The 22,556-nt window shown below is 44.4% G+C and overlaps 1 protein-coding gene across 2 annotated transcripts; it reads left to right on the top strand.

Moving 5' to 3' along the window:
• The first annotated feature begins 346 nt into the window (after positions 1–346).
• Positions 347–17,191, top strand: LOC148892228 (axin-2-like). Of its 2 annotated transcripts, none has more exons than XM_089006302.1 (11): positions 347–1,098; positions 2,338–3,282; positions 5,489–5,629; positions 8,082–8,184; positions 9,541–9,681; positions 10,664–11,085; positions 11,215–11,364; positions 11,457–11,681; positions 11,818–11,919; positions 12,589–12,714; positions 15,489–17,191. In XM_089006302.1, the coding sequence occupies exons 2-11, from the start codon at positions 2,450–2,452 to the stop codon at positions 15,613–15,615; spliced, it is 2,370 nt and encodes a 789-aa protein (XP_088862428.1). In that variant the 5' UTR covers positions 347–1,098; positions 2,338–2,449; the 3' UTR covers positions 15,616–17,191. The 2 variants fall into 2 exon arrangements, with proteins under 2 accessions (XP_088862428.1, XP_088862427.1); XM_089006301.1 differs by lacking the exon at positions 347–1,098 and adding an exon at positions 1,135–1,633.
• The last annotated feature ends 5,365 nt before the right edge of the window (positions 17,192–22,556 follow it).

The raw sequence follows: 22,556 nt of genomic DNA, 5'->3' as shown, positions 1-22,556 counted from the left end.
TTTTGTCTTTGCTTTTTTGTGTGTTTGTGATCAATGTTTGTTTATTTGTGGGTTTGATTTTCTATTTTCTTCTCAGCCTCAATTATGTTTGCTTTTACCTTATTTTTGTGAGTTTTCAATTTGTTCCTCAGTTTTTGAGGTGCATGGGTTTGCGTGCGTGAGTGTGTGTGTGCGCGCGCATACGTGTGCGAGCGTGCAAGTGTTCGTGTAAGTGTGTATGCGAGCACGAGCATGCGTGTGTGTAGTGTTTTGCACTTCAGAGCCCCCCAGCTGCTTCATTTTTAGATTTTTTTTCCACTTAAGAACAAATGATATACAGTACTTTTTGCTATAACGTGAAGAATGCTCCTGTTCATATTGATTAAAATATAGTCAATCGCGTATAACGCTTAGCTACCTGCTATGGGTGAATTCTAAAAGCATAATTATGTCGATATAACGTTTACCATGACTGTGAACGCTTATTGTGTTTCGTTGTTCCTCAAAGTAATTGACTGTAAACGCCACGAGAACGCAGTAAAGTGGCGGGGAATCGAGTATTGGCTCGGTAGATGACTTTTAACGTTCCAAACACTCACGGATTCCGTTCGTTTGTGCGTCTTTGATAAGGTCCTAGTATACACGTGAATTATTTCCGTACTCGAATATGTATTTGAAAAAAGTGTTTATTCGGAGATGTGTGTGTTTGAATCAGTGCAGTGTGACCTATTTCGTGTTACCGTTTTTGTGGGTTTGCTTGCATTTGATTTCAAATGATTGTATGTAATTTTCTGAGGTAACGAAAAACACTCAAATTATGTATCTTCCTGGACCATGCCATCCGTTTTCCTTTGAAGTGCGTCCAGTTAAACCTTCGGCGCAGTTGGTTTAAAGACATCCGTGGTGTGGTTTCTTGCCTCACTCGTTTCTTGACACTTTACCTGGGCTGAGGCGCAACAAATTGAGGAGGACGTCTGTTTCGTTGAATGTACGCCTGGGGAATTGTCCAACTTGATAGGATGGAGGAGAAAGCGCCGGGTGCGATGCCATACAAAGTGCAGGGACGAGCTAAACTTTGAACGATTTGGAATGCGGCAGGCTGGTGTGGCAACATGGATGGTAAATTGTAGCGAAGCTGTTCCACAGACCCCCTCTCTTGGCCGCTTTGATGAGCTGCTGCTCAGCTTTGAAGTTGAGAAAGCGGAGCAGTGTTTCTTGTTTGTGGGCGAGAAATACGGCGAGATAAGAAGCTTATGTGTCTGTGTGCTTGTGCGCGCGCGTACACGTGGCTCAGATTAAAAAAACGACAATTTATCCGACTGCGCGTCTCGCAGAGCTGGGAAAAAGTGGGATGTATTCTACAGCGGTAGCCCCCCCCCCCTTTCTTTTCTTTTACCTCCTCTAGATTTTGACACCCCCAGAGATAGGGACTGAGCCTGCCACTCTTGAGGCCATTTGTTGAATAGGGGTGAAGGCTATAGTTACCCTGTTTTGCTCCGAGTAGGGACACGCGTGGCACGTACGGTGGTTGCGTCGCCCGTTCGCATTTTTGTGTGGGATTACTTGTTTTTAGAGTTGTGGACTGTTATCGTCTTTTTTAAAATGGATTAACTCAACGTTTCAAATGCCCTCTTACTGGACAGAATCTGCGATGGTACGTTGCATTTTACGACGCTGATAATAGTGCGCCTTGTTCCAAACTCTACAGTTCTTTCAACGTGTACTTGTAATTGCTCGTTTACATTTTGTTGTTGTCTCGTTGTGACTTTTCGATCACAGTCGTTATAAAGATGTAACTGTTAAACCGTAACCGCGTCGATTGACGAGCAATTACTCATTGGTTGTTTAAGATTACGCTCAAACGACCCAATTTGCCAGGCGGGCTGCTCAACCCTGGTCTGGTTTTACTATGGTCACGTGAGTTGTACTGTACCGCGCCTTTACACATACCATGAAATCTTTCGACAAAATATTGGACTCCGAATGCAAACGTGTGTGTGTGACTTTGTGCGCGTGTGATACTAACTACTGTATGGTTACTGTGGTGATTGGGATGGAATCGGAATGGGGGCCAAAAGGAAAACGCGTGTCCGAAAAATAATGACAGAATTTGGTTATGGTGAAGAGTAAATGCTCTAGTTTATTCTCCTAATATGGTTTGATGTGACAGATCACTGCACATTCAGAATGTGGGCTTCGTTTGATCTCCCGTTTAGATTATAAATAGACAAATGCAACAAAAACCTCTTTTATTTTCTGAACCTATTTAGTTTTTTTAGAAGGTCTGTTTACTTGATGTTTTCCTTTGAAGTTCAGCAGGATATGCCTTTGATTAGATCAATACTTGGTGTGTTTCAGAGTGAAGAGAAGCTGAGAAGCTCCCCCGCTGCTTTTAGAGAGTGAGTAGGATTAGACTGGAGCTCAGTGGAGGTACCACTGCACTCTCACATAGGCAGCCGGAGCTGGAGCCATGAGCAGGGCACTTACGGAGCATATCAGCAATAGCTTCCGAGAAGATGCTCCTCGTCCTCCGGTACCGGGAGAGGAGGGAGAGTCGCCATGCTCCATACCCAGCCGGTCTGGAAAAATGAAAGCCCTTACTAAGGTTAAAGATGACACCACTGCCACCGTGCTCCCCGGCTCCATTCCACGGAGGAACGAGGACGGTTTGGGAGAGCCGGAGGGAAGTGCGACCCCAGACTCGCCGCTGATCCGGTGGACAAAGTCTTTGCATTTTCTTCTTGGTGATCAAGATGGCGCTCACCTCTTTCGGACCTTTTTGGAGCAGGAAAATTGTGTGGACACTTTGGATTTTTGGTTTGCTTGCAACGGTTTCAGGCAAATGGACTTAAAGGATACCAAAACAATGCGAGTTGCCAAAGTTATTTTCAAACGATACATCGAGAACAACAGCATTGTTGCCAAGCAGCTCAAACCAGCCACCAAGACCTACATAAGGGATAGTGTTAAAAAGCAACAAATAGACTCGTCCATGTTTGACCAGGCACAGACAGAAATCCAGTCCAATATGGAAGAGAATGCTTACCAGATGTTTTTAACCTCTGACATATACCGCGAGTATGTGCGCACTGGCTGTGAGAATGCAGCTTATGCGAATCATGGCACACTGGGCAGCCTCAAGCTTGTGTGTAGATATCTTCCACCTCTTATGGAGGAAGAGGAGTGGAGCTGCCATGACCTGAAGGCAAAGTCTTTAGGTTCTATGGTTGGACTTTCAGTCAAATCCTTGAGGGCGACCGCTGCCATCCGGACAACAGCTGACATTCTGGAGAACAGTTGCAGGTAAGAACAGTGCTTCCTCAAGGATGTGGCATAGCGCGCCGACCGGCATGTTTGTTTCTACGTTTTCATTGGCTACTTTACTCATGTCAGTTTGTGTAAAGAGCGGAGGGGCGGGGTGAGGGGCAGTTGATCAAAGGGTCCCAGAATAACATTCTTTGTTTGTGCCCTCCCGCCTTGCAGTTAGTTAGTTAAGGGGTGAGAGGGCGGGGGTGCATTGGGTACAAAACATCAATGGAGCTGAGCCTTCCTTTTAAGTAAATGGTGTCTCGCAGGTAACTCTCTGCTGGCTTCTTCCAAGTTTCCTGTGCTTTGAAACCCTTCCTCCGGTTCAGGCATGACTTCACACACCAACTGCCAGACTATTACAGCTAGATGGGGGAGGGAGGTAGGAGAAATTTTTCAGTGAAGCGGTGGTGTTTTTTTATTTATTTTTTTGCCATTCCACACTAGGCATAGATCGAGACATCATACTTTTGTTGGAAGAAGTTTTTTCTCACAGTACTTTATTGTCTGTTTTCAACAAGACACTGTGGACTCCAGAAACATAGGACAGTACTTATCCATGCGCTGTCACTCATTGATCCTTTTAAAAAGTTGTGGTTACTTCGCTGTATGCCAGTGTCAAGGCTAAAATAAGGAAAAGTGGTTCATGCCTGCTGTGTATTTTTAATGTTGTTTATGGTTTTAGTGGAAAAATGACTTATCAAGCAGAAAGCCACCTTTTCTCCTTTGCACCACTCACCGCCCCCCTAGTTCAGTGGCCCTCTCCATGTCGGTAGGTCAACCCATTTCCATCTCAAACATGTGGAACTAATTTTGGCACTGCACAAGTTCTCTGTTCTAGGATTCTTTTTTCTTCTTAGATTTCCCATAAGCAACTCCGGAGTGGTAAAACATTGTCACTTCAATGCATACTGAAGTTTATTCCACGACTTCAGGGGTGTCCAAACTTTTTGCACAGAGTGGCATATTTGGTATGTAAAAAATGTGGTGTCAACCTTGACAGACATTCTTTACATACAACAGCAATTTAGATCCATCGATTCACATTGAACTCTTTAAAACAGCCACTGTCTCTTTACAAATAAGGTTAGACGTTGCTGTTACATATTTCAATGAAGAAATAGTCCAATTTCCACCAAACCTTGAACCGTCGGCTCTTGCCGCAAACCATCCTCCTTTTGTTGATTGTTGCCATTTTAGAGAATTTGGGGGCTCATTCAGTTAATTCCTGTACTTATATACGAGATACTAATTTGCTAACTGAGGCCGATAGATGGCAGCAGTTGGCACACGCAGTTTTGCACAGCAACTCTAAAAAAAACCTCACGTTAACAGCGGTAATGCCCAATGTATTCTACATGGGGGCCAGTTGTAATTGATTTTATGACAGAGGTCGCGGGCCTGATGAAAATTGTCCACGGGCCAGACTTTGGAAATGTCCGCACTACTTTGTGATTTAACACTTTCATCTCTCCGGTTTGTAAAATATATTTCTCGTCGGAGACTAAGCATGTTTTGCAGTAAGAGACAAGAGGGGAAGAAGTGAAGACAGCAAGGGGGATCGGGGAAGCAAGAAGAGATGCAGAAAGAGAGTGGGGGTGCAGAAAACCCAGCTGTGCTAAATACCTGACTCTTTGCACGGACCTTACAAAGGTCAGGTTTGTGCTTGGGGCCTACAGCTTTAGTCATGCTGGGGTTCTCCTCTCAGCACTTCCAAGCAGAAGGCATTCTCATAAAGAATGGGGCCCTCCTACCCCCTGTCCTTCGCCCCCACCCCCATTGCAAATGCTCAAATTCCCCCCCAACCGCCTCTTCCTCATCCACTCCCGTCACCACTACAACTGGAATGCAACACAACATGAGAGTAGATAGGCACACAGAAAGAGGGGAAGGGAGCATTCTCACGGTGGAGAAGGGAGAGAGAGCAAATGCTAGAGGAGGGACAGCAGGCAAGGGGTTGCATGAAATAAAAGAGTGGGACGGATCACCTATGTGGACGAAATAGTTTTGTGAAAATGACTCATAAGAGAGAACTCTACAAAGGACATAGCCAAAAGAAATTTCAAGTTGTCCTGTGTATCCTCTTAATTGGACTGAATGCACATCAGAAGCAGCATCACGTGACATGTCCTCGGACTTGTGTTTGCACAGCAACACTGAAAAAAAACTCACATTAAAATGTCAATGTTCTCTTCCTTCACAGGCCCCATCGTCGAGGAGACAATGCAAGCCCATATTTTGTCAATTCTGGCTACATTTTGGCTCCTGCCACGAGTGCCAATGACAGTGAAATTTCCAGTGATGCCACAACGGATGATTCACTGTCAATGACAGACAGTAGTGTGTAAGTGTGTTTGTGAAGACGCACTCCTCAGGAGTGTCGCCACGTTAAATGCTTGATTCTGTTCCACTAACTGGCCAAATTTCTGTGGAGGTTGTTTTTATCAGCTGAATATGTTTTTCGACACACATATTCAACACGTTAGTAGTGAAACAAGCAGGGGTGTGAAGAAAAATATTTGATGTAGTAGATTAGCAAGGCTTTCTATGTGGCCAGCAGTTGTAGCGCGCTCGAAAAAATTGGCCTGTAATAATAATGTCAATTAAGCAGGTAATTATTTCGTTCATGTGGCATAGCCGAGGCTTCAGAACGGTGTAAGACATTCTTTCAAAAGACATTTTTGAAGTTTATTTTCTGATACATGACATGCAGGAGAGTAGGGGGAAAATATGATCTTGTCTTGATCTGGGTGGGTGGGGGTTGCATCTTTATTCCTCAAATGTGAAATTCATCCCTCCCACCCACTCTTCTGCCACAACAGACCTGTTTTTACCCCTTTCTTCTTCATATTATCTAATCGTTCTTCTCTTTGAAGAGCTAAAGGAGAGGGGGAGGGAAATGGCCATTTGGGCCTCAAGACAAACTCACTGAAAAATGTTGGCACCAAATGAAAGGAGGGCTTACTCACATGGTGGGTCGGTTTCCTGCCACTGGCCTCTGTGGCGTGCTGAGATCATGTGTCTGCAAGGCATTCACATGGGTTACTCATTGATAGTCCTTGGGACAGAGGAACTCCCCCTTGGCCAGACTGGTGCACCCCCAAAAATCACTTCCATCATGACCCAGCCTTCCACAGTGTCTCTCTTCTACCCTCCAGAGCCTGTTGCGGGAGTGGTGGGGGCTCAAAGTGCAAGAAGAGTGAGAAAATAAAGTGCGTGGAGTATAAAGGGCTTAACTGAATCGCTTTCAGCCTATTGTTGGGTGAGGGGGGCTTAGGGGGATAAAAGGGTGGCTGGCTTCTTTGAAAATGACTTGCACAACTGAATAGGAGATCCCATAAAGTAAGGGCCCATGAAACCGTGAAATAGTATGTCTGTTTTCGCTTCCAAAATCTACTCAAAGCATCAAGCTGCCAAATTGTATCTCCAGTGGGCAGACAGTTTGGGTTGATTCAAATCACACAGGGGTAGGCCATTTGCTCGATTTTGTGGTGATAAGAGTAGATTTCTTGTCAGCCCATCTTTTTTAGTATCACATGGCTTTTTTTTGACAAACAATAATTTATTAGGGTTGCAGAGGCAGCAGTTTTGCTAGCGGGGGCATACAATCTTTTCACTGTGTTATGTAATGTTTAATGATGCCAACCTCGTAATAACGATGTTTTTTTACCTACACTTTGTTGAACAAAGCAGTTTATCAAGTGACTTTTAGTTCTCAGGAGAGATGCATGTCGCAGATCTTGGTGTGTCCTGTCCTTGTCTCCAGTTCTTTTTTGTCTTGGATTTCATTTATACAAAGAGTTTATTTCCTCTTTAATTTGAGGGAACAATTTGATTAGTGTTTAAACGGCATTGTCCGCATTTGAATCCCACATTAAAAAACAAGGAGGGGGATTTTGGAGTGAGGGGGGTGACGGGGGTTCGGGTTTTGCTTATATCTTATTTATGGATTTACTTGGACGCTGGGGAATGTTGCAGCACCAACTTCAAACATTACCTTATCTTACAAACCAGCCTTTTGATGTTGCTTAGATCAGAGGCTCACAGTAAAGCGCTTGCCAAACGAAGATGGCAGTGAGTGCATATGTGCATGAGTGTGAGATTTCAAAGCTGTAGCAGAAAAGTAGCGTTTGGGCTAGGTCAGATACTTCTGAACAGCCAAAATAGCCAAGATAATTGGCTCAGTTTAAGTGGCAACTGACTCGGAAGGCTTGCAAACGGGAGAAAATAACATTTCCATGATAATTGCATAATTGTCAGCAGGCTAAAAAAGAATGTCTTCCTAATGGCATGACCTATATTTCTCATACAAAAAAAATCCCCTGGTCAGCACCTGAGACTACTGCATAGTATTCAGCTTTATTTTAAAAAATGCTGTCAAATTGGATGGGGACTTATTTTACCAAGGATCAATTGGAGGCGCTTTTGAAGTTCACGGGATGGTGTTTAGCCTATCTCACCCATTGTTCTGCTGGGTTTTGTGAAATCCGTTTATGTTGCCTTGGTCTCAAAAGATGTGAGGCCTGTTGACTTTTCTCCACTGCAAATTGCGGTATGCAATTGGGCGGTGGGGGGGGGGGGGTGTGTTGTGTTAGTCACTTTTCTTTTGAACAGCTTTCCAGCTGTTTTCTTTTTTTTCTCCCTCACAACAAAAATTGGCAAATGGCCCTAAAGTACCAGCAGTTGGCAATAGAGTTTAACAGAACCAGCCGGTAGCAGAGAATTAGAAAAAGTTGATCGTTTATTTAATCTTAAAGGGACTGTAGGTGTTACTTATTTGTTGTTTTATTTCACAGAGATGGAATCCCTCCATATAAACTGGCCCCAAAGAAGCATCTCCAACGAGAGATGAATCGCAGTGTCAAGATCAATGGACAGATTACACTTCCCCACTTTCCAGTAAGTCTTCTGTAAAGCGTTTTAAACTTATAAAAACTTATTGTATTGATTCTCTTATGCAATGCAAAAGTTGGTAAGTTGGTGAACTTAATACAACTAAAAGTTGGTATAGGTATTGAAGCGTGTCCAGTTCACCCCCACCTGTGTACTGTCACTTGAAGTTGAAAGCCTTGTCCTGTATTGTTCAAGGATATCATAAATACTTCAAAGCAACCCAAATAAGCATGTCAATACGGGACATCTAGACTCAGCCTATTATTGGACCTGATTTATTCTTAATGGGGAGGGTTGAAACCTCTGCTTTTTTGATCTGGGGATCTGTTTGATGTAGAGCAAGAATATCTAAATCTTGCGGGCGAGTTGCGTGCTTTTTCTGCATGTATTTTACAATGCTCAGTCCCCATGTTTCCCTTCCTCCCCCATTTCAGTGTCTTTTTTCCCTTTCCCACTTGCACTCTTTTAATGTTTCCCTCCTGATTTGGAAATGGCTCTGACTCCCATGATGTACCATCCCTTGGCAGGGGGGGGGGGCGCATGTTGGGCTGGCGCTCCTTTGCCAGCAGCTTCACTCACCTTTCTTCTTTATCCCTTCATCGTGTATACAAAGAGATGACGGAAGCAACGGGGGAAAAAAAATCTAAATCAAGAAAGCCAGGGTTCCAAATAACAGAAAAATAGGAGGTACATATATTTAAAGTAGGATGATGTGACTAGTGTATCTATGAGATGCCCCACAGGCAACAAGAAAATGAATTACTACTTTGTCTTCCTGCTATTGGACTCGTCTGTCCTCTCCTCGCCTTTGTCCCTCTGCTCACTGCCACCATGCAATCGCACATCTCAATCCTTATTATTTTCATGCTGTTAATTTTGTCCTACTTCTCTCATTTTCCTCTCTTCTCTCCCCTCTCCCTCTTTCCCGTCAATATCTGGCTTTTATATGGAGGTTTAAAGCTGTGTGTCCCTCCCACCCCTAGTGTGCGTTTGATGTTTGACAAGGGCCCTTTGAAGTGCGCTGACTTCAGACGCTGCCGAGCTGATGACTCGGTTGGGCTATAGAGGGTGCAAGCAGGGGGCCGCCCCTCCAAGCAATGAAACAACCGCTACCCAGCAGCCTGGCACTGCCAAGGGCAATGGCCATAGGGTGTGATGTGCAGTAAAGAAGATTCAGATTAGCGAGGACAAGGGCATCTGGATCCTGCTTTTCAGAATAGTTGCAGGGTTTTTGGAACAAAAGTGGATTGAGGATACAAGGGCATCGGATTAATGTGACATGTTGCATCTGCCAGGAACACTTCACAATTGCACATTACCTCACGTTAAAGTGTCTGTACCACTGTGCTGTTTCCCCTGCAGAGGACTCATCGTCTGCCTAAAGAGATGACCCCCGTTGAGCCTGCATCGTTTGCTGCCCAACTCATAACAAGGCTTGAGAAGCTGAAGCGAGAGCAAGACACGATGAGCTCTTTGGCGGCGAGATTACATCAGATCCAAGAGGTAGAGGCACACGCCCACACAGCTCTACATTTCTTTTGGAAATAAAACCATAACAAGCGTGCATATGAATATTTCAGCCAAATCATTGACCACTGATAGCATATCAGTTGTTCATTATTTTGAATACAAAGCAATCTAAAAGTGATCGTTCACAGCGCCCATCTTATTTCCTTCATTCTTTACATGTAAGTCAATAATCTATTATGCAATGTCCACTGCACTCAAATTAAAAACCAGAATACGGCCAATCTTATGGCCAAATCTTTGTTTGTCTGATGCCTTTGTTGCTGTCTCAAACTCTCCTCCATCTTTGTTTATTGTTTTATTTGATTGTTTGCTGTTGTGGCACAGGGAAAGTGAGCAAGACAAGATGCTAAAGATTGGAGTAATGGTTACAATTTGAAACAGCAACACTAACTTACAGTTTATCGTGAACCATAAACCGTTACATTTTTCCTAGTAAGTCAGCATGACGGCCATGCTCAACATACAAGAACCGTTATGTTAGATTTGGTGTGTCGAAGAAGGCGGATGAAGCCAAGAGATTTAAAAGTCTCTCTACTTCTTGCCTCTTCCGCTCTGTCCCTTCAGTATTTGATCCACTGGAACTTTTAAAAGTTATGTTTTTCAATACTCTTGAGATTAGTTTTTTTTTCAATAGTGAGCACTTAGCTACTCTAGTGGCACATTTGCTCAATATGTGTACTGTAGTGCCCTCATGCCTTTGTTATGCATAGGCGCATTGTATTATAGATGAAGCACACCCAAAGCCTGTTTGCGATGACAGTGTGGCAAAAAGAAATTCGAAACAAGTGACGCGGGCTTCGCGGGCTTACGCTCACTGACTTGTGAAGACGAGAGATATACTGTACTGTAAATTGGTATCGGTTGAAACCTAAATTCCTCAGCTGCTTTTCCCACATGCCGCTGCGTATGAGGGTATCTTTGAGTTCCTGATATTTTTTTGTATTGACATGTACAGGAGGAGGAAAAAGAGGACATCACAGATGTCACCAGCAACACCTCCCTTCATCAGCCTCTTCTTCCATCTGGTAGCCAATGTGAGGAGGACCCCCAAGCTATCCTCGATGATCATCTGTCACGGGTCCTAAAGACGCCGGGCTGCCAGTCACCCGGTGTAGTTCGGCATTCGGCGCGCTCACATTCCCCAGAACGGACCGATGCCTTGGTATCTTCAGACCGCGGATCCTTCTTCGGTGCATATCCTGGCTCTGCCAAAGCTGTCGTGTCAGGCCGGCAGTCTGCAAAACTAACCCATCACCACTATATCAACCTTCATCATACTGGACACAAGATGAAGGAGCAGATAGAGGTTGAGGCAGCCCAGCGTGTACAGTGCCTCTGCCCTCCAGAAGGCGCCAATTACTCTGACATTACGCCTGTGTGAGTGTCGAAGCAAAATTCTTGTCACCTACTGTTGGTGTTGTATTTCATTAAATTGACCTGACTTACCGCAAATATTTCCTCTGGAACGAGCTCTTTCTTGACGTATGTGCCTTTCTCCTCCTCTAGTCGCTGCAGCACTTTGTCAAGGCGGCAAGTCAGATCCTCCAATGAGGGCTTGTCGTCACCATGCCTTCCTCTCGATAACACTGACCGATCTCAGAATGTTTGGCAATGGATCCTGGAGAGCGAAAGACAGGGCAAACACAAGCCCCACAGGTAAAGTCTCTCTGTCTCAAGCAACCGTGTTTTCTACAGAACAGTATTATCTCAAGTTCATGTTGGACTGAATTTTTCTCACCCCCAAACAGCCACCCCGTCCTTAAAAAAAACAACCGACTTTATTTTGAGATCCTGCCTGCTCAAACTCACTCCTTATGGGGTGGGGGTGGCATCGGTTCCGGGATGGACCTTCGTGGGCACCATCCATTTGTACAAGACCCAGCCATGCCACCGCTGCCCCCACCCAACACTTTAGCACAGCTCGAAGAGGCCTGTCGTCGACTGGAGGAGGTCTCCAAGCCACTAAAACCCAGGTAGGACTACACAAAGACTTGGCTATGTCACAACAACAAATAACATTTTTTTCCGATATCTGATTCGAAATTTTTATCCACTCATTTATCATCAAAGTTGAGTACTCATGCGCATTTATCTCACTGACTTTGAAAGGCATTCAACAGCGTCCATCAGCCTGAGACAGCAGAGCCACCCAGCCATAGCCTTTCCCACTGGTGGCAGCTCCCTAGCCACTTCTGGACTACAAATGGAAGAGTAAGGATTTTTATTCTATTGTCTTAACTGAGTTAGTCTCACCTTCAGTTCAAATATGTTATGCCTTAACTCCATTCTTTTTTAGCATTGGTGCTTTCTTCTAGTCTTGATTATCATCCACTCAAGACTGATTTTAGTCGGAACTGATACAAACGGTGTGTTTGTTTGATCATTCACACGACTGATTTTTGTAGACGCAATACACAAATGTCTCTTTTCATGCAAGGTTTTGAAAGCGCAGTACCGGGTTGCTCTATGTAAAAGCGACGTTGTCTTTTCTAAAACAGGACGTGGTGCCTTGCACCTTGTGATATTTGAGCAAAAGGTTGAAGAAATAAGCAGTCGGCACATGCTCGTGGTTGGAACATATGCAAATAATTTTTAACTTTACAACTTTCTTGTTCACATCTAAGATGGCTAACAATGATTTTGTCACTCGATACACTCGTTTTCCATTTTCATCATTCAAGATGAATGTCAAATGTTAACCAACCATTAAACTCTTTCATCTCACATTCAGTGCTGAAAGTAAATAAAGATGGCTTTAGTGAAATTGCACATTGAATTTCTTGAACTTTTGGTATACCGTCATATTCATGTGGTCTTTGTCTAAGAATAAACGTCATCAGAAGTGCTGATGTTTGAAACATGTATCGTTTGTCTCCATAGGTCAAGTGATCTCATGGTCACCTACTTCTTCTGTGGCGAAGAAATTCCTTATCGGAGTGTGATGAAGACTCACTGCCTCACCTTGGGACACTTTAAAGAACAGCTCAGCAAGAAAGGCAACTACCGGTAAATACAGAACCGACAACCTAGCTAGGTACACAATATCCAGAAGTACAGTATCATGCTCATTCACATGCTCCCATGGTAACATTTCCAGTGACACAAAATCTGACATCACTGATAACACTCAGGGAATACAAGAAAGAAAGGCAGATGCTCAAATTAATTGCACATCTCCCTGTACTTAGACAAAAGTCTAAACTGGTAGGTGAGGTTTACACTGAAGTGTAAACCTTAATGTGTAGATAATAAAATGTTAAATATCACACCAGTTTATTTGGCCTGTATTGGCTCTTCCCCTGCTGGTTTAAATCATTTTTGTTATTTCATTATGGAGACCCTCTTAGTGAACCATATTTAATGGGCTGCAATCTCACCGCACTTCTAAATTCGATGTGATGTAGTCGATATGCCAAAGTTTTTTTTTTCCGCATTTGGCAGAGAACCAATCCAATCTGACGACATCTGTTTGTATATGTTGTATATTTTTTGCCTTCTTCAAAATGTGCCAATTGAAAGCAAAAAGGTGAAATGGCGCCCCATAAACCATGCAGTAAAACCCATCTTTAGCATCAATTGTTATTAGCCATGTGATCGTAAGCTAAGATCTGAGTGCGAAGTAGTGTAGCTTCTGAGTTGAAAGAAACCGGGCTGATCCACTGAAGAGGAGTGGGGGTTCAGCAGCAATTTTGTTTGCACATCTGTTCCTGATTTCCATGGTAAGGCAGCCTTAATAAAATGTCTTTGAAGCCTGATCCATTTTATTTTGTGCACAAAGACTTAGAGGCCTTCCAATTCCGATTCCCAGTGATTGCATCAGGCATTAAAATCAAATGTCGCAAGCTTCCTCTGTCGCTTAGGCGAGCGACCCATAAAGAAATTCTTCAACTTTTCTTTGGATTAAATTTTGTGACCAACCAATGAAAAAAGGAGAAGAAACACATCATTTGTCACAAGTCAATTTGTGCGACACACATAAAACAAGTTTTCAGGCTTCCGCTGTTGTCCACATGAGGTTGCAGACCCATGTGTTTATTAGGAAAGAGAAGCAAGTCCTTGCACCCTTGCTAACCCAAAAACTCTTTGAGCAACAGCAAAGAAGAGGGAGGCGGACATGAAGAGTTTGGCTTCAATAGCAGCAGAATGTGTGTAGTTAGTTAATTTGGACATGGCAATGGTACAGCAGAGAACAGTATGCAGCAGCCCTGCCAGACAATATTGGTGCCAGATGTTGCAGAGAAAGAGAGAGAGTGAAAGAGAGAGAGAGAGAGAGAGAGAGAGAGAGAGAGAGAGAGAGAGAGAGAGAGAGAGAGAGAGAAAAGCGGGAGAGAGAAAAATCGACCACATAAAACATGTTTCCAATGGAAAGGCTTCGTCTGTCTCTCTTTTGTGCACTGAGAGACACAAATAGTTGACTTTGAGGCATTTGTCAGAATGTAGCACAATGTTAAATCGAGCAATGAGATTTTTTACACATGAATGAGTCGCTCCGAAGTTGAAAAAAGAGAAAATGACATTTGACAAAACCATTCCAACGTTCACACGCAGAGCTGTGCAAGCAGGAGCTGTGACGCTGTTCTCAAACATACCACATTTAGTTATTGTATGCCCCTCACCCAAGCACTTGCAACCTTCATTGACTGAGATGAAGATTTGCTGTAAAAATTCTCCCCTTTGCATGTATGTGTTTAAGTGAAACTTGCCAAATAATAACTACCCAGCCTTTACAATTTTGTACTTTGAGTAACAGTGCCTGTTTTTTCCAACATTGCAATTAAGCTTATCATTACCCCCCCCCCCCCTGTTGATCTGAATCAGGCTTGAAAGTAAAAAAGAGAAATCATTAGGAGCAAACTAACCCTGGGAGTTCGCTTAGCTTGAGAGAAGAAGAGCGGGATCACAAGGTGACCCGTGACCTTCAAGAGACATCTCCAAGAGACCTGCTCCCTAAGCAAAGCCCCTTGGACTGCCCAAATACGATATATTGCTCCCTCTCATTGAGTCAGGACAGCCTCCATTCATTCCACTTCTCCCCCACTTTCTGCTTTTACCCTCACTTTTTGCTTCGTAATTAATACACTCCTGAGTATATGTGTGTAAGGGAAACATGGCAGATCATACGTGCCCATGTGCAAGCAGCATTCGTATATATACAGACGCCGAGGCACCTGAAATGTCAACCTAAGTGACAGAAAAGGCCTGCATTTGACAGTAAGTCCAATTAGAAGCCAAAGAGTTGTAAGGAGATGTTGGAGGGGGCATGAGGGTCAACTTAAGACAGCTTCTAATTAACCCCTCAACTTTAATAAGAGGTTGCAAAAAGATAGGCATCTGTTGAATGGCTAGCAGTCATGACGAACAAGTGGATGTGCGGAGTCGCGTGCAGGCACACTCACAAACACACACACACAGACACACGCAGACACACACGCACACACACACACACACACACACACACACACACACACACGCACGCACGCGCGCACACAGAGTTGAGCTGTGTTTGTGCAGCGGTGTGAGGTAGAGTCGCTCTCTGCCTTTGAAGTGTGGAGTATGCCATGAAAGCAATGACTAAGTTGCTTTGAGCTTGATCCTTTTCTGGCTCTCTTGTGTGTCAGTCTTTCATTTGGACTTAAGAAAATATAGCGACAATGTTTAAATGGACGTGGATGCATAGGCTCCTTTTCCCCATCAGATCATGTCGGCTTTTGCTTGTTTTGTCTTTCAACACCAAAAGGCACGGTATATTTTGATATATTTTCTTTTTGTCTTCTCAACAGGTACTACTTTAAGAAGGCCAGCGATGAGTTTGAATGTGGTGCCGTATTCGAGGAGGTGTGGGAGGATGCCTCGGTTTTGCCCATGTATGATGGCAAGGTCCTGGGCAAGGTGGAGAGGATGGACTAAAACACAAGCAACATCCTTGTTGCCCAAAGCTAAAGTCCCGGAAAACTTGAGGAAAAGAGTCTTGTCATGAACTTTCTTTCATGAGATGATGAATACTCAGCTAAACTCACACAAACACACACACACAAATACACAGAGTTAATATGTCCAGCACAAGGAGTGATTGATGGAAGACGAGCCAATGAAGTATGCCTAATCCAGAGGAGGGGCTGTCCCTCCCTGAATTTCTCAACCAACCAGCCTTAGAAACAAAAGTAACGATGCGAAAAACATTTTAAAGATCAATGTAATGTGGGGTGGGGGGAGGGGGACCCCTGACCACTTCTTGAATATATAACCACTGTTGTGATGCAAATTGAGAGACTGTTGCGCGTTTACACTGACACGCGGGTCATGTGCAACAGACTAACAGGAGGGCTGAAGACGCAGGGCCACGCCAGCCGAGCCTATGCTTCAGATTGCTACATAGTTACAAAAGTGTTTATACATGTGCATATGCATAATTTGCATATATGTATATATACATGTATTTTATTTACATGCGTAGTGCCACAAGTTGAAGGTTTAGAGTGAATATTTATTTATTTGAGAAAACAAAAAAGACCCCTCTCCCAACCTTGTTCTTGCCCTCCTGATTTCAGGCCAAAAGGCAAAGCTGCTTTGAATGTTAGGAGACTACTGTGGTAAAATTGTTTCATATTTTGTTTTGTCGGGTCTTCGTATACACATAGGATGTGACACTAATCTAGCACCTCCCCTCGCCTTGTTACTTTCTCTGATCCTAATTGTCATTCTTTTGTGGGCTTGGGGTCGAGGCTTCTAATGGTCCATCCCAGTGTTATATGCTGCTGAAAATTTGAAGTTCTAGTTCTGTCACTCTGGTGTCCCCCGCCCCCCCTTTTTTTTGCCGGAGCTCACTTGTCCGTTTGTACAGAGCTTTGTTTGTAAAGCCAGACTTTACAAGGGGGGCATACTTACAGCAGAGATGTGGAACACGAGTTGTACCGTTTTAATATGGTCGAATATACAGCTCACGCACCAAAATGATTTGAGAGAAAAAAAAGAACAAGTTTAAGAGGGGGAGGGGAAAAAATTGAACAATGAAGAACAATGGCTCCGATATCCTTTGAATGTTGATATAGTGATTTTGTATTTAACAATACCCCTATATACATGTGTAATTATGCATTGGAAAGTATGGATACTGACACACGTGTTGCACATCAGTAGTATTTGCTCAAAAACAACACTTATAAGAACACACTATTGCTGGTGTTTTAAGAGTACAGCGCCTGTGCCTAAATGGATGCCATACCATGTACTACCCTGCTTCAGGGTTTTAATATATATCCCTTGGTTTTCAGAAGGGTTTTTTGTTGTTGTCGTCGTTGAAAATATATTTTTTATGCTTTTAATATCATGTGTTTGTTTTTACACCACAGCCTTTTTCTTCATTCTATCAAAACTGTAAATTATACATTATATAAAGAGTTTCATTTAAAGATTTACTTGGACCTATAATTATTGTAATTATTAAGAGATGTAGCCTTTATTAAAGTTATATATTTTTCAAGTCTGTAATTGTTGATTTTCTTCACGATTGACATTTAGTTTAACTTCAGCTCATTCCTCCTCAAACTCCAATCAGGAATTTATTGTTTTCAATGAGAGATAGGTTTGGACTGCTGGCAGGCCATTCTAGTACCCAGTACCGAGTAGTCCACTACTTTAACTCCAAATAATCATGATCATAATAACACATTTCATTTATAAGCGCCTTTCAAAACTCTCAAGTTCACTTTACAATCACAGGATAAGTTTTTCTGTGGGTGAGCAGCGGCAGCCAAAGGCGCCAGCGTTCACTCAACGCGGAAGTAACTCAAATAGACAGAAAGCTAGCTAGATAGCTAATAGATAGCTAGCTAGAGCTAATTGATTGCTACTAGATAGATAACAAGAGCTAACAGATCGCTAATAGCTAGCTAGCGACAGCTAGTAGTGATTATGCTATATTGACATTTATCCGCTGGGCATTTATATGGAAAATATGAATATTGGACATTTTTTGGGCTAGTTCCTTTTGTAGAATAAACACTAGCTATAGGTAGATAGCAGTGACGTGCAGTCACGGGAGGCAGGTGAGGCAGTGCCTCACCTGTCATCATGGAAACCTGTCATGGAAATATCAAATGAAAAAATAAATTAAACAAGTATATGTATTTAGTGATTTGTACTTTAAAGTTCTTGTCCATTTAACTTCACCGTTTTAGGATTTTTTTTAAAAATCGCTGAATTTTCACATTTACCGTTCAAATACTAAGTAGTGATGAGCGGTGAGGCAGCAGCCGGCTGAGCGTCAACATGGATTGCGCAATCACTATGCTAACTGCTGGCTTGCTCTGCAGTGAGACCGCATTGCTGTCCTTCTGCATATCGCTATTAAAGCGTTCAAACACGTTTAGTATATGAACTAAATTTCTACAGTTTAGTTGGTGTATATAATGTACAGTCACTGTACATTATAAACACTGTACTACAATGTTTATTTTGTTTTATTTTTATCAGTTCTCCCGCCTCATGACAGGGGGCGCTTGTGATTCCAGAGATACTTGCGACTCCACGGCTGCAGAATGATAGAATTAGGGACAGCAAGCTACAGTAAACAGTTAACAAGTAAAGTGCAACCCCCAGTCATTTTTTCGTGTTGCTTGGCCTCATTTTCAGAATGGAGGATAACATATCTAAATTGAAAGAATTTTCCTTCGAAGCAGGAGATAATAAGGAGATAAAGGAAGACCAACACCGGAGCTAAAATGTTTGCTTCAGACAACGGGACAGAATACTCGCTCTTTTCAGACGGACTGGTACACACGAAAGGATGGCTGTGTGGATGTCCAGCAAGAATCCGCCTTTTCTGCTTTTCCTGTCTTCCTTTCTCAACTTATAACAATGTCTGGACTCAAATGGAATATTGCGACCTAAAAAATTTACAACGGAGCCTCATCAAACATGAGGGGTCCACCGCGCACATCCAAAATCAAATCGCGCTAAAAACATTCGGAATGTCCAGGATCGACTTGGCTTTGGATGAACAGCGAAGACTCAACATCAGCATCCACAATGCTAAAGTAAAGGAGAACCAGGAGCTTTTAAAAGATCTCATCAATGCCACCTGCTTCCTTGCCAAACAACAGATGGCATTTCGTGGAAATGATGAAAGTAAAGGCTCTGCTAATCGTGGCAACTATGTTGAACTACTACATGCTTTCGCTGAGAAAGATGACAGGCTAGCGAGACATTTGGAGACATCCACTGTATTTTCTGGCCTGTCCAACAGAATACAGAACGATTTAATTGAAGCAGTTGGCGATGTCATTAGAAATGACATTAAATTTGTTGCTGTAGAAGTAGATGAGATTGTCATTCTCAGCACTGAAAAAACTGAAAACATACAGTCGGAACAGGACTGATCAAGGACGACTTTCTTCACTGGCAGTGATCTCTATTGAGACAGAGAGACTTTTAAAACTGAAGAAAGATAAGCTTATGTGTTTCGCCCAAAACGTGGATGTTCTTTTCAGCATTAATGGTGTTTTCACGGATATGGAAGTTACCCATGCAATTGGAATTTACATAGACCCACACCATCACAGATGCTGGCTTTTGGGGTTTATAAACATAAATGATGGTTGTCGTGAATGGCTGGGTCTCAGCTCCTTGTCATGACATTCAAAACACCTCCAATAATATGAAAAAGCAGGTTTGTGTTTGCTCCTTTCTATTCGGTAAATAACCTCTACTTCTAAAAAAATTACAACCCAATTATAGTACTCAAACCGGAATGCCAGCAGAGCAATGGTGTCAAAGAGATCCGCTAGAGCGGTTTCCTGATGTCCTACCAGTTAGTTGTCCTTTGCTGGCCAAAGGTCTCATGATCTTATTTAAATTGATGGTCATATAATTCTGTCACAGTTTTGGAATAATCTGAACAGAATCAGGTCACACAAAAAATTGATGAAAGATGCAAGATGGACAAAGTACACAAAACACTGGTAACAAAATACCAGGAAAGAAAGAATTAATTTCAGGAAATAACTAATTTAAATGGCCTGCCACAGGAGGTACTATGACATTTCTACACAGCTGTCATCGAATCCATTCTGTGTTCTTCCATTACCGTTAGGTTCAGGGCCGCCACAAAAATGGACAAAATCCAACTTCAATTGACAGTTAAGACGGCGGAAAAAATCATTGGCACCGCCCTACCCGCTCTCGAGAACTTGCACACTGCAACAATCCAAACAAGGGTGGGGAAAATCCTACAGGACACTCCGCACCCTGCCTACCACCTTTTCCAGCTACTCCCCTCAGGCAGGCGCTACCGATCCATGCGCACCAAATCCAGCAGATATTTAAACAGATTTGTCCCCCAAGCCATTCTCTTTAAACAGTAACCCAAATAGAACTGCCTCTATGCAATTTTTGATGATGATACTAGTGCAGCGTGTTCCACCGGAAACAAATTCCTTGTGTGTTCTACATACTTGGCAATAAAGATGATTCTGATTCTGATTAAACATTTAAAAAAGCGCAACCTTAATTAATAAAAATAATACTGACCTTAGGTGTCAGTGTGAGAGTGACTATCGTTTGTCTTTGTGTGCCCTGCAGTTGACTGGCAACCGGTTCAAGGTGTCCGCCACCTGCTGCCCAAAGACAGCTGGGATGGGCTCCAGCACCCCGGCGACCCTCGTCAGGATCAAGCGGTTTCGATGCATTACTCTAAAATCTCTGCTTTTGCCTTTGAACTAAATCGTGTCATCCGAAGTCATGAAGACACTGCTTTGCTGCTGCCTACATGAAAGCACTACGGCAATGCTGAGAAGACACAAGACGAATCCGAGGCAAAATTGGCGAAATGACGCAACTAAATCTCAGGTTAAAAAATACGCTCCATAAATTCCAGTTAATTTTCAGTATTTGAAGATGGAGACAAAAAAACAGCCTGTAAAATATGACTCATCGCTGGAAAAACAATGGATGAAATGTTTCACAAGGTTAGCAGAAATCACCATAGGTATGCGCCCCTTTGATGCATCGCAGCAATTCTTTATTCAGCACTTAAATGGGAAACGTTAGGCATAGAAATTGGGGCACTGGGCTAATTGGTCCTATTAAAGAGCAATAAGGAGCAACACTTCACTGAGAGTCAACACAAAAATTAATGAAGCAGCGAACACGCAGCCTGGCCATACTTGCCTCAATTATCTTGTTTTCCTTGAGCGGAAGGGGGCATTTAATAGCGCGAAAAATATTTCAGTGTTTGGGAGTTATCACGTTCCGCCGGCGACAGTGGCAGCTGAACAGTTGGGACGTAGTAATTGGGGTGGATCGCTATGCAGGTGACAGAGACGTTGGTGCTGGCAGATGATTTATTAACAATGCGCGGGTCCGATACAACGCGGACCCGGAAAAAAACTTGTTGAACAAAACGTGACAAACAGCAAAGGGTGAGCGGGGGCAATCCGGCCAACGTCACTAGCGAGAAGAAAAAATAAAATTGCACACGAGGATGCAAAACAGCATACGATACGGGGCGTACAAACCGACACGATCGTAGCTAATAAATACCTCGGGCGAAGCAACTCAGGTACTGAATACTCATTCAAGGTACAGCCAAGGCGCAAGGCATAGTATCTTCCGACGCTGGGTAAGTGCCAGCGTCGGGTTTAAATGTCCAACAGTCAGTAATGAGGGAATTGACAGCAGCTGGTGGACGTCGGCAGCGGAGGCCCCGCCCAGATGTCAACTCGCTCATGACAGTACCCCTCCAACGGACGCCTCCTGGCGGCCCACCCGGTTTTGACAGGTAAGCTTCATGGAATGCCCTCAGGAGCGACGGGTCCAGGATCCAGGCTCGGGGGAACCATTGATGATCCTCCGGTCCGTAGCCCTCCCAGTCGACCAGGTACTGGATGGTTCCCGAATCTACTAAGGCCCGGACGGGTATGGTCCTAGTGGGGCCGTGGATTACGCCGTCCAGTTCAAGTCTTCGCGACGCGAACCCGCCCGCGGACTTTAACGGGACCCGTAGCTGGGGAGACTGGGGCGACTTACAGTCACTGGAGGGCTTTCCAGGAAGCCTCCACCTAGGATAGTCTGGAGCCCGGTGTCCCGACTTCCCGCAGAGTTGGCAAGCCGGGCCGGTGGTGCGTCGCTCCGGCCGCCACAGGCGGTCCTTTACCCCCCATCTCCATGGGTTCCGCTGCCGCGTGCCCCCCGCGCAGAGAGGTCCGGAGACCGCCCTCTCAGGTCCCCGCCGGCGGCTCGGGGTTAGCCTGGGCAGCACGCTCCCGGGTCCTCTCTCGCATCCGGTTGTTCAGTTGCAGCGTGAGGGTGATCAGGTCGCGTAGGCTGGAGCACTTGTCACGGGTGGCAAGCTCGTCCTTCAGCGCCGCATTCAGCCCGCGCCGGAACATCCCCCGCCGGGCGCGGGTGTGGTACCCGCTAGCGGCGGCCAGGACGCGGAAGGCGACAGAATACTCCGCCGCTGATCGAGTGCCCTGGTGGGAGGTCCACAGCTGGCCCTCAGCTTCCTGCCCACTCACCGGGTGGTGGAACACCTCCCGCAGCTCAGCGATGAAGTCCGGGAAGGAGGCTCGGAGCTCCGGCCGAGACTCCCAGACGGCCAACGCCCAAGCGGCTGACGGGCCAGCGAGCAGGCTGGTGACATACGCCACTTTGGCCACGTTGGTGGTGTATACGGAGGGTTGTTGGTCGAACACTAGGGAGCACTGCAGCACAGCGTCCGGGCTCCCCTCCGTAACGGGCGGGGTGTGGGAGGTCGGGCTCGTGGCTCGTGGCTTGAAAAGGTACGGCCACCGAGGCGGAGGTGCCACCGGTCTCAAGTCTCTCCACCCGGTGGCCCAATCGGGCGATGT

Source organism: Hippocampus bargibanti, linkage group LG10, assembly GCF_051943395.1.
Source record: "Hippocampus bargibanti isolate YZ-2025 linkage group LG10, ASM5194339v1, whole genome shotgun sequence".
Taxonomy (NCBI): domain Eukaryota; kingdom Metazoa; phylum Chordata; class Actinopteri; order Syngnathiformes; family Syngnathidae; genus Hippocampus; species Hippocampus bargibanti.
Note: the sequence above shows the minus strand (reverse complement) of the source record. Positions and strands in the feature narration are given on the sequence as shown.

What these genes read in the sequence shown, in the direction of transcription:
- LOC148892228 (XM_089006302.1), top strand. Translation starts at nt 2,450, where the DNA reads ATGAGCAGGGCACTTACGGAGCATATCAGCAATAGCTTCCGAGAAGAT. An exon ending in TACTCTGACATTACGCCTGT is followed by an intron (nt 11,086 to 11,214) that starts GTGAGTGTCGAA and finishes CTCCTCCTCTAG; the next exon opens with TCGCTGCAGCACTTTGTCAA. An exon ending in AGCAAGAAAGGCAACTACCG is followed by an intron (nt 12,715 to 15,488) that starts GTAAATACAGAA and finishes TCTTCTCAACAG; the next exon opens with GTACTACTTTAAGAAGGCCA.